Source organism: Triplophysa dalaica, chromosome 25, assembly GCF_015846415.1.
Source record: "Triplophysa dalaica isolate WHDGS20190420 chromosome 25, ASM1584641v1, whole genome shotgun sequence".
NCBI classification, from domain to species: Eukaryota; Metazoa; Chordata; class Actinopteri; order Cypriniformes; family Nemacheilidae; genus Triplophysa; species Triplophysa dalaica.
This window is the reverse complement of record NC_079566.1, coordinates 9,133,025-9,150,355: the sequence shown is the minus strand read 5'-3', so window position 1 is coordinate 9,150,355 and position 17,331 is coordinate 9,133,025. Positions and strand designations below refer to the sequence as shown.

General features: G+C 37.9%; 1 protein-coding gene across 4 annotated transcripts; it reads left to right on the top strand.

Moving 5' to 3' along the window:
* Positions 1-621: 621 nt before the first annotated feature.
* cspg5b (chondroitin sulfate proteoglycan 5b) lies at positions 622-16,285 on the top strand. Of its 4 annotated transcripts, XM_056741690.1 has the most exons (7): positions 623-1,148; positions 6,463-7,291; positions 10,633-10,821; positions 11,927-12,002; positions 12,454-12,510; positions 14,049-14,180; positions 15,582-16,285. In XM_056741690.1, the coding sequence occupies exons 1-7, from the start codon at positions 1,052-1,054 to the stop codon at positions 15,870-15,872; spliced, it is 1,671 nt and encodes a 556-aa protein (XP_056597668.1). In that variant the 5' UTR covers positions 623-1,051; the 3' UTR covers positions 15,873-16,285. The 4 variants fall into 4 exon arrangements, with proteins under 4 accessions (XP_056597670.1, XP_056597668.1, XP_056597667.1 ...); XM_056741689.1 differs by lacking the exon at positions 12,454-12,510 and having other exon boundaries at positions 11,927-12,080; XM_056741691.1 differs by lacking the exon at positions 12,454-12,510 and having other exon boundaries at positions 624-1,148.
* Positions 16,286-17,331: the final 1,046 nt, after the last annotated feature.

Here is a 17,331-nt window from a genome sequence, read left to right as displayed (position 1 = left end):
GAGAGAGGGGATGTGGTGGGACCAGAACCTGCCCCCGGGTACGCCTTGTGCCAACACCTCTTATTTCTGGAGAACGTGGACAGATCACTAGTATGGCACTTATTCATTTTGAAGGTGATAAGTAAGCAGTTTTGGAAGGACAATCAATCATTGATTCAAATGAATCATTCATTTTGATTAAAATCACTTTATTTGTTGTGAATGAAAATACTTGCCACGAAAGAATGCCAACACCCGGTTGCAATTTTATCACCTAAAATCTGCGTTTGGTGTTCGTGTCCGCAAAAACAAACATACGCGGTAACGTTACGTTAGGCGCTGCTCTATTTTGAGTTCATCATTTGTGTGTGTCTGTGTGACCCAGTTTCATAGGCTTTGTTCGGGGGAGCCGCCTTTGCTCCTCTCTTTTGTTTTGGTCTTAGAAACCCTCAGTTCAAAAGCATACGCGCATCAATATGTGATTGAGCAGAAACTCTATGCACCATTAACAACTGTGTACATAGGAAGTTTTTAAGTAAACTACTGTATCGTTATGTTTCGAGTATACTATAAACACGGATGATTTTTTTTTTCAAAGATTCGATCACAAAACGTTGCTTATTATGCGCATGCGCAAATAACTTTGATCACCAATGAAATGGCACACAAAACTTGCTGCGGTCCCGCGCGCACTTACGTGTGCGTGCACATAGTTCGTTAGCTTAGTGCAGATACTGCAAGCGTGCGAGTAATACGACTTTAATTCAGGGTAATTTTACGCTCTTGCGCAAAAAAACCACCACATTATCTGTTGCATCTTGGAGGTGATATGATAAGAGATGATGGGTCCATAGCGGATGCCTTCGGTGTGTCCTGATTCCCAACCAAAGAGGAATAACAACTGCGGCGAAAGCTGAAAACAACATCCGAAGTTGGCATGAAGCGGCGCGCTCTATAAGGAAAGATCTGTCCAGAATTCTTGCTCAAACTCTTTATAATATTCCCCGTATGACTGTAATGTAAGAAGAAGGTCCGGTTAAGTTTAAACATTCTTAAAAGATAGTTTGTCACGATGAACTACATGAACGCGCGGTTTTGTTCGTCTGGTTGGAAGTCAATGGTGCTGTCCAGCGTCCTGCTCGTTTACGTCGTACCTTTGTATGCTAATGGTAAGTAGACGATAAAATCATTTACAGAGTTGAAATGTCCAGGTTATCCTTCAACTTAAAGTTGCCCAAAATGGGGAGAAAGAATAAAGTATGTGGACGTTTCTTGGTAAAGTAAAATGTATGCTGACTAAAGTTTGCTAGATTTTGTCCATCATAGACGCACGCTGAAAGACTGTCTGCCAAGTAAACAACTGGATGCAGCCGGACTTTATTCAGAGATCTGACCTTAGAATATCGGTCTGGTCCTGTCAAGAGCTTGTCTGGGTCACACTTCATCCCAGAAGCAAAAGAGAGGAAAATCTAAATATGATTTGCTTCAATAATGAAGCAATAAAACCATGCAGATCGTTATATTAGCTATGCTTGTGTTTGCATTCCAAGCATCAGCTGGTTTCTCTTGTTTAGTCGAACGTTTTACAGAAAACTGATTTAAGGAATGCATATCAGAGACTGTGTTTTGGTATTATTGGCAGTATTGATCAGGCATAAACCTCAGCGGGTGGGTTTTTATCATTGTATTTTTAAGAGATGTTAGAACTTTCATCTAAATGTGCTGAATATGGCATTTTATGTTTTCTCAGGACAGGTTCATTAAATTGTATTTTCAAGTCTTTCAAGGAAGAAAATATGGAACGTTTGTCTGTTTAACTTTTTTATATTCTGTTTATGATGATATACATTCATTGAATACATACAGACAATCATTACTATAAGTGAAACACAATTTCATCTCTTGCTGAAATTTCTTTGGTGGACATGCTGTGACAAAACACTCTTCTTTGTTGTTTTTGCCAAGACCTGGCTGCATTCCTATGGCAACAGACTCACATCCTCCACCTTGAGAGGGAGGCGGGATGCATTCCCAAAATTACATACATTTAGCACACATTCATATACAGTATATACTATATATACTGTATACTTATGTTTGTAATATGTGTTTGTGTATACTGTATATATATATATATATATATATATATATATATTGAAATGCTTAGCAGAGGACCTTAATGTTTAAAGTAAACTTTGCACTGTAACACTGTTTTGAGACTATGTGCATTGTGCAAGTGCTACCTAAACTGACTTTTTTGGTGTTTAAAATGTATGGTTTCTTGCCATTTAGGTGCTTTCTTGCTAGAATTGCTAAGATATTTTCCTAGCAACGGCCCGAGAAGGCCATCTGCCACTGAGGTCTACTAACAGCGGAGACTGTCAATGGGCATTAGCATCAACAAGCGTCTGCCTAGTCTCTCCGTATGGAGCTCCCAGTAAGGGCTGACAGTATGTATCCTACCGGCCGCTGACATTAGAGCTGTCCACGCTGCTGGAGACTTATGAAGCTGCACAACCTGTGGGACACTTGCTGGTTTTCAGTCTTTATGGAGTCAAAGCACACTTTCAGAATACTTGTAGTTGAATCTTGCAGCTACATAACTTAGGCTTTTAAAATTTGACACCTATTTCATGATTTCACACACTACTGCTTTTTGTTTCTGTTGGATAAAACGTCCCCGTCATACTATACTAAACCTTATTTAGAGTTTAATCTGTGTTTTCGAATTAGCTGAAAACATTCTTACATACATGTCAGAGACCAAGATAATAATTTTTAAGTGAGCAACTGTACAGGTAATACTGCATTCACCATGTATATACAGATCATTGTGATTTTGCTGAAACTGTAGTAGTGCTTGTTTCACGTGTGTGTGGTATAAAGTTGGCACCATTCATAACACACAGATCTGGTACTCTATCTGTTTGGCTTTGTACCGACACTTCTGTGCACCTACATCCCATCCCTAATGCCCAGGACAGCCATGCCAGCTCCCCCGCCAAACTGTATTATGGTACTATTTATATCAAACCACATTGGCTCAGCGTGTGAATTAAATTCAGCAGAGCTGTTGTATTCTAAGGTAAAGGGTGTAAGTAATCTAAAGTGAGATGAGTTAAATGTTGGGTTGGTTTATATGTAAGGAAATGAAAGAATTGTCTGTACAGCAGGGTAGATTTTGCCTATCCTGTACCGGATCTCCATCTACAGAGCTCAGCATCATTCAGAGTTTTGCACATCATGATCCTTGCATGTTTGACAAATTTGGTTCACAGTCAACTAGCAAGTAATGTACTTGCATGTTTCTGTTCTTCACAAATTATTCATTTGTGTTTGTCTTGTTTGCTTGTAAATAGAGGCCATGGGCACAGTGAGAGAAAAAGACCACTTACTTTCACACACTTTTTGGGAGATTTAAATGTGTCTCTGGTGAGGGCATGAGAAAATAGTTGGTAGGCTTCTCTCTCCCCGATTTCTTTCTCACTCTGAATCTTACACACATTTCCCCCCGCTATCCCTCTCGTTCATGCTGCCGTGACATGCTTACTAAACAGAGAACAGAAATCCCTCTCAAAGGGTTTTGGCACTGGTCTTTAGAAAAGCGGAAAGTGAAACACATTCATTTTTTTAGAACAGCATAGATGTGTTTTGTGTTATTTTTCTTTCACCTGCTCCTTTCCCTGACCCTTCCTTTCTCCCTGTTGACCCCTTTGTGAAGAGGTATGCAAATGAAAACTGTTTTCATCTTGTACCCTCTTCTACCATTCTTGGCATATTTTTCAGCATTATTCCTGCCTGCGGCTTTGAAGATGTTAAAATGACAAAATGAACATATCTGAACATTTTGCAGTTGTACTAGTTTTAAACATCATGTTGGCGAGAACCTAAGATTAGAACTTAATAGTATGCTTGAACGTGGCATGAGAAATTATTCATGCATGCGTGACAATCTCTGTTTCTCTCTCGGGGGGATCGTGTGAATAAATGAATGAGAGAAATGGAGGAAATGATTGGAGAGGAGAGGACAGAGAGCTCTGTGTTCAGTGTTGCTTTTGAGATGTTCCAAAACGGCAGATCCTTTACATTGGTTTTTGGCAACTGTGCGTGTGAGACTGTCTGTCAGAGAAGGATGTGACTCGAATTTGATTCAATGAAGAGGAATTGCACCAAGAATGCCCCTTGGAAACCGAATTTCACACTGTCAATCAAAAACTGAAAGTTTAGATGCAAACTTTTTGTATGAAAATAAACAACAATCGGTTATTGAGCAAGAGTTCAAAACTTAACCTTAACACCACTTACAATGCTGATTTAATAAAATGATTTATAATTTGAGCTGACAGTTCAGATTTCATGGGAAATTATGATTTATGCATAGAAAAGTATGTAAAGTAACCTCCAATTTTTAAACAAACATGCAAGTTGTATGGGTTGCATCTTTGTAGATGAAAGATGTAGATTGGTTAGTATCGGACAATTAAAGCATACGTGGCCAAATGTGATCTCCAATTTAGGACAATTATATATAAATATTATTAAAATAAATGATTAAAAATACATTAAAATGTACCCATGTTGCATTGGTATGTTTGGGGAATAAACTGAAGCTCGGTTTTAAGAAAAATTTGAGAAACAAATGTGCAAATTTATGAAGACACAGGCCAAGGAGAATGACTAAAAATGATGAATCCAATACATGATCAACAAATAATAAAATTCTAGTTAATGATTGCTTTATTACATTATTGCTTATCTGTCCGTTTTGTACTATACACCATATATTTTAATGGTTTAATCTAACCTGAGGTGGCATTAAAAGCATACTGTGTTTTACAAATATGCTGCCTGGAAATCACTGTTTATATTCCTCATTCTTGTTTTCTACTTTTAATATAAGTAAGATTAAACAATAGAGGCTCTACCTTTACTTTATTCCCATATGTTATGTTTGAGGATGACTACATTAGAATTCTTAGACTTGACAACATCGACAGCCACCCCAAAGGACAATAAATTAGGACAGCGAGATGTTGAGATGTGTAATTCTACAATGGAATTCCCCTTTCATTTACGTGTGAGTCTGTGAGAGTTTACTTGCCGCTCACTCGTGCTTTCCAGATTGACCATTGCGAGTCACAACATACAGCCCTTAATCCTAATCTGAATCCCAGTTCTGGCTCAGGCCGAAGGGGGGTACTTTAGTAAATCAGAGCTCCTAATCCAGCTATCACAAGCTGCTTTGGAAAAGAAATCTTTGTCCTCTCACACAGCAGTGTATAATTAAGCAGATATGTGTTTCTATGTTGTCTACAGGGTAGTATTTGTCTTTTGTTTGTTTTATTCTGTATGGCTAGAAATGCAGTGCAAATATTGAGTGAGCATCCACACATGCATAGCAGCATCAAGGATATGTAATATTGTATTAATTTATGGTTTAACATTTTTGTGTAAAATGGTTGTAGGTGTTGATAAATGGACTTCCTAAACACAATCAAAATAAAAATATTTACTGTAGATAAGATTTAATATTTTTTATTAATTATTATTATGTTTTTATTTTCATAAATGTATTGAAACAAATTAGAACAATGCTACATTTTTTATTTTAATTTTTTATTTCAACGGTTTATTTTAGTTTTAATTTAATTTTTATAAATTTATTTAAACAAATTAGAACAATGCTAAATTTTAATTTTAAAAATTATATATAGCTTGTTGCAATAAAAAATATATATATTAAAATTAAAAAGTGGCATTGTTCTAATTTGTTTAAATAAAAGGTTTAAAAATTACTGTCTAAAGTTAAAGTTAAAGATAAATTTAAAGATATTTCATAAAATTAAAATTAAAAAAATTAAAATTAAAATTATATTAAAAAGATTTAATTTTTTTTTTTTTTTAATAAAAATATATATATAATCTTAATTATGTTAAAAATTGTGGACTGTAAATTGCTGCACTGCTTGTTTCCAGCTGTCTGAGCTTAATGGGTATGTGCCAATTGCTGTAAGGGTTTTTTGTGCTCACATCTGTTAAAGGCATGTAATTACAGTATGCAGATGTGAAACTTTGAGGAGGATGCACTGATGCAAACTGATAGTCCACCCAAAAATAAAAATTGTTCATTATTTACTCTTCCTCATGTCATTCCAAACCTGTATGACTTATGCAGAACATAAAGTAAGATATATTTAATCGTTTCCCATTGATTTCTATTGCATGGACACAAAACCACAGGCATAAACAGGTTTTTAAAACCCACATGAGGAAGCAATAAACAATGACATGATTTTTGTTTTTGGAGTAAACTATCACTTTAAGCACATTTTATTGTGATATTTACTTTGTATTCAGCTCTCTGGAATACTTGAATCTGATTGGTCAGTTCCAACTGTACAACCGACCATGCTATTCCCGGTGTAATTGTTTGGATAGTTTAATGTGTAAAGTTTTGACTAACTTTTATTTATGAATTTTCAGGTAGTTCACTCATCTCCAACTCTACTCTAAGCACTAACTCCTCAAATGGGGTGGAGCTTAAGCCTGCACTTCCTGACGAGGCCACACCCATCACCCGAGTTCACTCTCGAAAACCACGAGCTGGGCAGGAGTCAGAGATCGGTGGAGAAACCGCGACCACAACCAATGTCGAATCATCCGAGCGGAAACACCTGATGGATCTGACGGCAGGTGGCATGGCAGCCAAACTGCCCACCCTGGCTGACCCCCAGACCCGCAGCCTGTCCCAACTAGATTTTAGTGAAGAGAGCAGCGAGAACAGCACCCCACGCTGGAAGAGTGAGATACTACAAGCAGACGGGACGTTGTTGGATGTTGACCGGACACCATATGAATCCACCCATTCCCCACCTGAAGAAACTATTACGGTCAGTTTTTACAACCCTCCTCATCATCATCATATCAGCAACGATCGTCCTTGGGTTCAGCAGCTCCAGGGAGGGGATCCAACGTCCTGGACACTTTCAGATTTTTATGATTATCTGTCACCCGACTACACCCCCACTGAAGTTTACCCAGATGAGAGCCAACCAACACCGCCAGATATGGAAGATGAAAATTGGCCTTTTGTGGCTAGCGCTGTTCCTTCTAATAAAAAATCATTTGGAGTTGAAGACGGCGGATCTGGGGTTTCTGACCCAGCAGGTTCCAGAGAAGCTGACAACTTGGCTTGTCTTCCTGGATTTCTGCGTATAAATGAAACATGTCTCCCGGCATGTACGGTCATCACCGGTTACTGTTTCAATGGAGGCCAGTGTTACGTGATTGATAGTATTGGAGCTTTTTGCCGGTAAGATGCATACTCTCATGTATCTGATCAACACACACCTATACACACAAACTTAAAATTATATAACAACCAATGTTTTTGCCAGCACCTGAATCCGGTCAAACCGTCAAAAGGAGTTTGAAGATGAAGTTTGGTATTTTCATGTATGATCAGTGTCCATATGTTCATAGTGTGGGATTATATTTGTTTTACATTTTAAAGAGAAGCTTAGTGCTTGTCTCAGATGTTTTCGAAAATCAAATGTTTGGGGATTGAAAACAGATCGAGCATCAGTTGAAGACGTCTGGGGTATATTAGTCCTCCCAAAACCCTTTTACTAGGCCAAGTTCATGTAAACGTGGAATGGTCTAAACAGGTTGGTCAAGCATTTGACTACAGAAATGTATTGGATTATTAAATTGGATATTTATGTATAATAATAAATAAAAAATAATAATACAGAATTTGACTTATACAAAATGTGTCCAGGCTTTGTTATAGAGTTTGAACAAAAATGTAGGGTGGGGCTTTGCCCTTTCCTTCATGATTGGTTAGTTGTAAATTGGGCCTGGAGGGGTGGGCTAAAAATGCCTGACCATCGGACATTCAGATTGGTCCAACCTCTTTTCCGTTGCTTATGATATGTGAAAAGGAAAGGAGCTTAATGTTTTTGATAAAAGCTAACAAATAATAACGGTGTGCACAGATATATCATTTATAATAATCCCTGCATCACTGTGTAAAACACGATTTTCCTGTTTGATTTCATGGTGACTTTTAGGTTGAGACAAGGTTATGGTGACATAACAGTGCATAAAAGAGCCAGGAAAATGAACGTCAGTGATCACTGCCTTCAACATGCTACACCCAGCATGTGCAGTGTTGATTTTAGAAAAGAAGAACAGGAGAAAAGAGCAATCTATATAAACAGTGTATCAAAATGCAATCGCATTATATCTCATTCCCAATCTATTGATATCATTTTATCAAAACACTCCAAACTATTGTAGGCTACTCCAGGCCGGTGTGATTGTGGCTTTGTGGCACTTAAATCCAAACTCCTCTGCCACAATCCTACTCTACTCTGAGACCCACACTGACCCTTTTTAAACATTTGCTTTAAGGGATTTGGGTCAAAGCCCAGATCTTTTTCTCTCTGTGTGTGTGCGTGTCTGTGTGTTAAACAACTAAAGCCCCCGGTTCAGCTTGTTGGTATGGGCCTGTCATATTGTGTATTATCATACTTTTTTATTTGTGTATAGTCAAACCTCATAGCCACAGAATGGCATATGGTGTTATGCTGTGTGCACCAGCGGGAGTTGCATAACACCGCTATAAACCACACTGGTTAAGACTCTCTACACTGGCGGCATCCCAGTTAACTGTGTTTTCTGTCCGCAGAATTATAAAAATTCTTCTCTTCCAAAATATAGTAATAAAAAGTGAACTTCAAATCCACACGGACAATCTGGCTTATCCTTAACAACTTTCAACATGGCGGTGGACTTTTGTGTTTGGCACATGCCATGGGGCTAATTCGTTGATTGCAGAAAGAGAGTGGGAGAGAGAGAGAGAGTTACTAATAGGGTCAGTGTTGCTTAAAAAAGTCAGGTTTCCTACTTTAATATCTATTGCAACATAAAAACTGCTATGGTTTGAAGATTTGATTTGCGCAAGGTGTGTGGAAGGATTTATTTTTCTGCAAAAGTCGATTTGTGGGGCGTGATGCCCAACCAGTAGCTTACACCAAATGAATGTGTAGTAAAAACAACTGAGTTTCACATTGATCTCTTCTTTAGGCTAGAGAGTAAGCGTGGCCTACATACAAAGCAATAATTGTCTGTGCCATATTGATTTGCCTTTAGCACGCATGCACACGTTCACACACACACACTAGCTTCGGGAGAAATTGTGTGAATAAGTGTGTATATCATTTTTTTGTGAATGTTACTAGTGATCATTAAACAACATCTTTCTTTTTGCTCATACTTTCATAGTAAGGATTAAACTACTTACTACTAAATACTTGATTCGATAATACTATATAAAAATCCTAATACTGTATCAAAAGACATGACCCATTTAGGGACCAGAATACGACTACCTAGTTACCATCCAGAACACCGTAAAAAAACACATAAAAACAACAAGTTCACCTCCAAAAATCTGAATTGTGTTGCTTTCTACTCACCAACATTACGTGAATATGTTTTTTGACATCCCGGCATCTTTGGAACACAAATAAAGATATTTTATGTGATATCCGAGAGATTTCCAGGTCTCCTCATAAACATCATGGTTATAGTTGTCAATTCGATGCGTTGGAGTGCTCTCGTGAACGGGCACCATAGACTGACAAGACAGAGGAGAATTTATCGATTAAAATGGTTATTTTTGTTTGTTTTTCGCTCATAAAGTAATGTCGCCGCTTCAAAAAAATTGACTTGTACACGGATGGATCAATTCAACAATGTTTTTAGTACTTTTCGGGACTTTGACAACAACAATAACCATGATGTCTATGAGGAGGCCTGGAAATCTCTCGGAGGTCCCCTAAAATGTCTTCTTTTGTGTTCCTAAGACCCCAGGAGGTCTTGAACTCAAATAACTTTTCCTTAAACAAAAGCTGAAACACACATGACAACGCATTCTTGAGAAAACGTAACTGAAGTTTAATGTAACATTTGTCAAGCATTAAATAAAACATTGAACGGGCGCACTTCTGATTTATTCATTAACATATAGGGTGTTCAGTTTGGCTTGAGCAGATATTTTGGAGCTTTAAACTTTATTCGGATCACAGCTCGGGTGCTTTATTCTCAGTGGAAAGGACACATGTCCTTGACTGGACCATCTGTGCTGTGAAGTAGGTGCAGTCACCACTCATAAGGTCTCTGAGAGAGCAACCTTGCAGAAAATTCCTTCTATTGATAAATAGGTCAACAGGCCACGCTCGCACACCACACGCTCATCGTGTACAAGGATACACCCATCTTTCCAAAGCATTTGTCTCTCTCGGTCTTTCATCTCGCCACAGATGTTTGTGTCACGGCCAGCTTGTTTGGATCTCAGAAAAATATCACAAACAGTATTAGACAGCACCTTAAATCAACTGGTCCTTTGTATAAACATAAGACTCGACTCGACACAAGTAATCTCCATTGCTTTCGCTTTACACGGACATTTTTTCTTATGTGTGTCACGAATATAGTATATTCTCTTCAGAAAATTAATGTTATTAAAAGCGAGCTCTTTAAGAATGATTTTTTTTATATTTTCTTAAATCTTTAAAAGAGATATAGCAGAAACAGATGATGTTTTGGTCAGTGTTGTAAACCTCTTATCTATTTTCCTCTTTATAGATGTAATGTCCAGGAGTTTATCTGGAACAAGGGTTCCAGGTGCCAGTCGGCCATCTCAGACTTCCAAGTGATGTGTATAGCAGTGGGTGGGGCCACCATCATGTTGCTCACTCTTTTCATGGTCATCGTCTTTTTTTCCAAGAAGCTGTACCTCCTCAAGACTGAAAACGGACGTCTTCGTAAGCGCAGGTGAATCTCCACATGACATAAGGAGGCAACCGCAGTTTTAAAATGAGTGACTTCATCTCTGATTTGATATTAAATATCTGTACATGCATTTGGCAGATGCTTATATCCACAGATGTTGGATGCTTATTGATTACCTAAAAACCTTTTAGCATGCTCACACACCATTGTAGAGTACAGTTAAGTGTTAACATGGGCTTTCATCGCAATGATATCATCCATTTACCAAAAGTAGGCCAAACTGACAAAGTGTGTGTGTAAGATGACCTATATATTGTGCAGCCAAAAGCATTTAAACAGCCCAATTTGTCAGGAGAGGGGAGGAAAAAGAGTGGATGGAAATCAGGAGAGGGAAGCAGAGTGAAAAAGATTTCAACGCTTGTTACCACAACGAAAGGAAGTGGTAGTACTTTTTAATATCAAAGCTGAGAAGCAGCTTTTAAAACACCTTGACATTGATGGAAGCACATATGGCACATCAGACAGTTATCTTACTATTATGAAATATGAAGTTGATTTTATGACTTATTTAATATACCTTTTATTAAGCATACATGGTGAATAACCAGAAGTATACCTTTAAATGTCCAGTTTATGAAATTTTGTAGCATCTAGTGGTGAGGTCGTGAATTGTTTGAAGTGACACTATTTATCACTTTACACATATGACTCAGTTTCACTTACCGCCTGCGATGTATAACATCCATCACTAAAATACTGTGAACAAATAAACACACACCTCTTAATATCGCTAGCTGCAGCAACATAGGGCAGTCTATCTTGACGCAGCGCAGCCAATCTTGATGGTAAGCATGTCTTGCTTGTCAATTTATTGGTTGGTTGGGCTATTTCTTTTACCTTGCCTTCGGCTTGCTTTTCTGGCAGAATTGCCCATTAAGGGACTAAGAAAAGTTGAACATGAAAAAAACTTTGGGGGACTTTCTGGGGGGCTGTATCGAGCACAGAAATACTACATCATACGTCCAACTCGTTTTTTGGCAAGTAGACCGTACAAGCATAAGAAACCCTGTTGCATGCCCCCTTTACATGAATTATGACATAAACTACAATTTAAACTTGAGTTTATTTATTTTTCTGTGTCTTGCAGTAAGAGCCGGCCACAGTCGGAGCAGCCTGTGGATAACTTCTCGCTGTGCACCGTTCGTGAAAACTCTCAGTCAAATGTAAGGAAACTGTGTGACCCCCCGACTAATCTCCCCCATGCCAGTGCTTTGGCTTATTATGATAACGTTATGTGTCAGGTAACTGTCCTTTCCTCTCTTTCCCACTGTTCTCCACTGAGCATGCGTGTGAATCTTGGTGTGCGTTCCTCTCATTGTCTCGCTTCATCATTAACATTAGACAAGTGACAGACACATCCTCCTCTTCAACTCTTTTTTTTCCTTGACTCACATGCGCCCCATGTTTCACGAGGCCATGTGAGGTACTGCAGACTACAATATGGATTGTGATAAAACTTTTTGGAGTTTGTCTAGTGGGCAATCAATGCAATATTATCTGACCAATCAGGTGTTTAGATATGTCAAACATGAATGACATCATGATACACCAATAAGAGCTCTTTTTTCATGAGGTGTTAGTAGAATAATCCTTTCTCGCCACCCCACTCCTTAGAAAACCATGAGCAGATATACGTGGGAATATAAACCCAAAGAGGATTGCGGCTGTGAGGTAAGATGATCCACAAACTGACCTCTTCCCAGTGAGTGACCTTTGATGCTCTGCTGATAAAAAAATGCTTGAGGCGTTTTGTAGCTCTAGCATCTTTTCCTCTTCTTGAGCTTATATCCCCTTAACAATCATTCATAACCATCAAAGCATTAGATTTTATATTTCAGAGTTCTATGTCTAAAAATCCCAAATCTTCGTCATTCTAGGTGACATTTTGTTTGTCTACATTGTGCTAGGAACCATTTTTCTAATCCTATGCTATCTAACAGAAATTGTCTAGCCATCTGTTTATCTGCTTTTAATCTCTCCACACTATCCAAAGCACTAACACATTCAGGAGCCAAGGTTCGATTTTTGTTGCATTAGAGTCTACAAATAAAGCCATAGTTCACGCAAATATGAGCATTCTTTCATAATTTACTCACCCTCATGCCATCTCTGATAACTTGAACACAAACAATTTTATATAGTTTTTTTTATAAAAAAATAAATGTCTCCTGAGGCAAAATTTCATTGGTTAGAGAATTTTCTTATTTTGTCACAGAGATGTTATAAAACAATTTCTATTAAAACTTATTACCTGTCTGTTTCCTTGAGTGTAAATAAATAATATTTTCTGTTCCCCCGTTTACAATCACTGCTTTTGTGTTTCATAAAGAGAAATTATAGGTAGCGAGTTCCCAAGCATGGCACTTTCAAAAAATGACTTGCTTTTAAATGCTATGTGCTTATGACGGTTTCATTGGACGCACACGCCTGACCCGAATTTCTGTGTTTGGTTATAATATAACAATTTATTTCGATTTTCGAATTTATATACATAATTGATATTAATATACTAATGAATATTAATATTTTATTGCTTATGAATCGTATTAAATGATATGAAACACACTACATTAAACTGTTAAATAGATTTTTTGTGGAGGTCAACGGGAAGTTAAGTTTGGGCCTTCTTATGTTTGTTTATGCCGCTGAAACTGTCTGTATACCTAGAATTAGTTCAAATGCAGTGACAACGGTAAACGTTGCATTTAAAACACCAAGATATTGTATAAAAATATATGCTTATAGTGTGACAGGTTTTGCATACATACTTTAAATATGGTCCCTCCAGGTTGTGGAACATTCTTTTCACGTCGACATGTCCATTCAGTTGTAGATTAAAATCAAGTCCTGATCCGTACACCCATCCACTCCAGACAACAAGGATGCTCTGTTTCCTTGGTCACATTATGATCTTCAAGGCTCTCATTACATCTGTTTTTTACATCTGGCAAGCTTATCACAAGTGGACAGAGACATAGCGGTGACTTGTAAAGCGTTGTGATCCAATCACTCAAGATGATGCTTTTGGCAAGTTGCATTCCATATTATAAACCATAGATGAATGGTCACTCGCCTTATCTCGCCTTTAGTTACACAGCAGGTCTTACCTGGGTACTTGGATCCCTGAGCCTGATATTTATACCAGGGTTTGATAGAGGGAAATTGTTTGCACAATATAATCATTACTCATCTGTGTGTATCTGTCACAGGACGAGACCACCAAGGAAGAGCCCGATTGTCCCAAATGTCCCCCTAAAGAGGAGGAGCCTCTGAACATTCAGAACTCGCTCACGCCAAACCACGAAAACAACAAGGAAGCCGGTGAAGACAACGCAGAGGAGGTAAACTCACTGAAAAACATGAACGTGTAGTACCGCCCTGCTGCCACACGCTGGCGCTGTGACTGTAACAAAGCCCACACTGACAGCTCCCTGTTCCTATTAAAATTCCCCAACGGGCCAAAAACTCACACATCAACATAGCGCTCTACCTTGCACCCATCTGTGTGACTTCAAAACACAAATGAAGTTCTGAACTAGCATGCTAACTTGCTCCTCATCGAACACCGTACGCATTGTCACCTTCACCTCGTCCTGGCTTGCTGTCACCCTACATTATGTCAAGCTTTGTTATGCTACCCTATGTGCCGCTAAGTCCAGTCAAGTTATTTAAAGCTTCACCCAGACCCAAAGGTTTAACCTCAGGTTTCAACCTTTGTGACACCTTCTGACTTCCTATGTGTCCTGCCTTACTCTGAATCAGCATGCATCTGTGTTCTTTTGTTGTAAAGAAATTGAATGTTTTTATGAAAATAACATGGTTATTTAAACGACTTCAGAAAAAATCAGAGATTTGTAGATGTCTGATGACTTATTCAGTGAGCATGTTTTAATATACGTTTGATACGGTGAACAGCAGTATTTTAGCATTTGTAAAGTTTTAAAGCTTATGTCTCTGACATGTATTGACATTGTTGTGGTTTTGTACTTTATTTGTTGCTGAGATGAACTGAGAATAAAATCAGTTTGCTTTATCAGTACACAATCGAGTGCATATGTATTCCTGAGCCCTGTATGTGCTCCCGCTTCTCACGATCCTGCTTTGCTCGTGTGCATGGCTTTAGCGCTTCAGAGGTATCGCTAGTCATACTGAACATTTCACCATCATAATACTGCTTCAAAATATTACTCTAGGCTGACTTTAGTCCAGATTTAGACTAAGTATCATTTGCTCCACATTGCAGGACTTGGTCAATAGTGTTAATGTCTGTTATTTCACACACTAGCTTGTAGGATTTTGGGCAGAGCTTTGGTCATTGGTGCTTGATAATAAATTTGAGGTTCATAGTTTTAGAACAAAATTTGTTCTACACTTTCTAACGAATATTGAGTTGAAGTGATATATGAAGTACTTTACTCGGTTATAGCTTATGCTGGTTTGATATTAAGACTAAAATGGACATTTACAGTAAATATAACTGAAAATAATAGTTTAAGGTTGTTGTTCCTGCATTTTACTCTTATGGCTTTTTTGTCCTTTTATATGCAAATTATAATTCAAATTAATTTGGTTTATTTTCCTTTGTGTTTTTCTTTGTATGGGTTTGCTTATATGTTTGTGTTGTTTTCGTGAAATGACGTTTTGTGTGGTCCTTTCAAATATTCACACGTTCGTATCTATGTTCTGTTACTATGCCTCTGTGTACTTTGTATCTGTGCCTTTGTGTGTCTCTGTGTGTCCAGGGTGGCGTGACCATCGACTTAGAGTTGCTCCTCCCTAAAGAAGCAAAAACGAACCCTGAGACAAGCCGCCCACTCCACTACAATGTCTTCCTCTACAAACTCCCAAAGTCCCCTAAAAAGTCCCCCGTGTTGCGTCGCCCTCCAGGCAGGTCGGGGCAGACGAGGCCCCTGTCCCAGATCTGTCCCAGGCGCAGCTCCGAGCCCGGCTACAGCCCCATCAGCACGCGATCCCTGCCGGGGGTTCTCTCCGGCTCATCTAGTCCTCATCTGGGTACAGCCTACACACCTTAATATAGTGGAAGCTATCAACAGTGACTGAGATGCAATTGTTTGAAAAAAAAACTTGATTTGAAAATACTGCATTCACATCTGTCGAACACACAGGTTTTAGGAGACATTGGTGATTATAATTTGCATGATTTAAGTATATCATGAAACTGGGGAGGTTTCAAGTAAATATAAAACAAAAATGAAAGGGAAAAAATGACAAAAGGGGAAAATGATTGTTTTGGAGTCAGATGTGTTTTTTATGTATTTTGTTAAGCGTTACATTGTCATTCACACATTCATTCACAGAAATGAACCTGTATATATATGTTCAGGGTAAAAAACAACTTGATAACTTTTGTTATTAACAAGGTGCTTTTTGTGTTTTTAATGTTAGATTAATACTTTCACTTGCAATAAAAAACTTAAGAACTGTTCTGAAATGATTGCTGGTTCTTTAGAGCAACAAAAAAAACATGATCTCCTCATCTGTACAGAAACATGAAACATGTTAAAAGTAGAAAAATGTTTCACCTTTTAAAGATCATTTAATGTTGATAATCTATGATAATGCCAAGTTCTCAAAGCATCTGCAAAACACTTCAATGCTCCAAGTGTGGCATTCTGCTCAAGCCAAAACCGTCTCACAAAGGAAAACTGGGTCAGTCTCCCATCACTCACTTCATCAAAGAGTATCAAAAGCGAAGGATGGCGTGTACAGACTACTGATATAGAAGACTGGGTGTCTTTGAGGAGAGTATAAAAACTATTTTGTTCATTACAATGATACAATTATTTCAAACTAGCAGCAAAACACAGAAATGTATTCCTACACACAGACATCGTTGCCTATTTTCAGGTTTGTAACAACACATCACATGTCAATACCGTTCAATACTTTATTCCAGTCAGCACCCACTGTGCGCAGTGTAACCTTTGTAATATGTTTCATTGCTCCTCCCTCTGTCCTCTTTTGTACAGTTTAACAGAGTGGCACATCACCGCTACACAAACAGTGCCATATGGTTGTAGCCTATAAGGGCAGTGGTGCATGACGTAAATCATTGTTTGCACATATTTAGAGAATTATTGAAAATTTGTATATTGAATAGGCCTAAATAAGAAAAAATAAACTAAATAAATATTTAGAAATCTACCTTGTAGATCAAATGGAAGCAAATTTGCGATATTGCCGTATTAACTCCATACACTTATGACAATGATGCTGTATTTGTTAAAATTAGAAAATCTGTTTAAAATATATATTTTTTGATATTTTTAATATCATGTTTTATTAAAACAACTTTTAATTAAAAAAATGTAAATGCTGAAATTTACATGAACTAATATTAATAAATATTGTTGAAGTATTGTTTATTGTTAGCTGATGGATTTTAATCTAATACTTTAATGGTAAGAACTGTATATACACCCTTTGGGAACATTGTTAATTCAATCTGAGATAAACCAGACCATCAGGCGG

Bases quoted from the DNA above. Each gene is read 5' to 3' on its own strand.
- cspg5b (XM_056741689.1), top strand. From the start codon at position 1,052: ATGAACTACATGAACGCGCGGTTTTGTTCGTCTGGTTGGAAGTCAATG. The intron at 7,292-10,632 runs GTAAGATGCATA...TCCTCTTTATAG, and splicing joins AGTATTGGAGCTTTTTGCCG to ATGTAATGTCCAGGAGTTTA. The intron at 10,822-11,926 runs GTGAATCTCCAC...TGTGTCTTGCAG, and splicing joins GGACGTCTTCGTAAGCGCAG to TAAGAGCCGGCCACAGTCGG.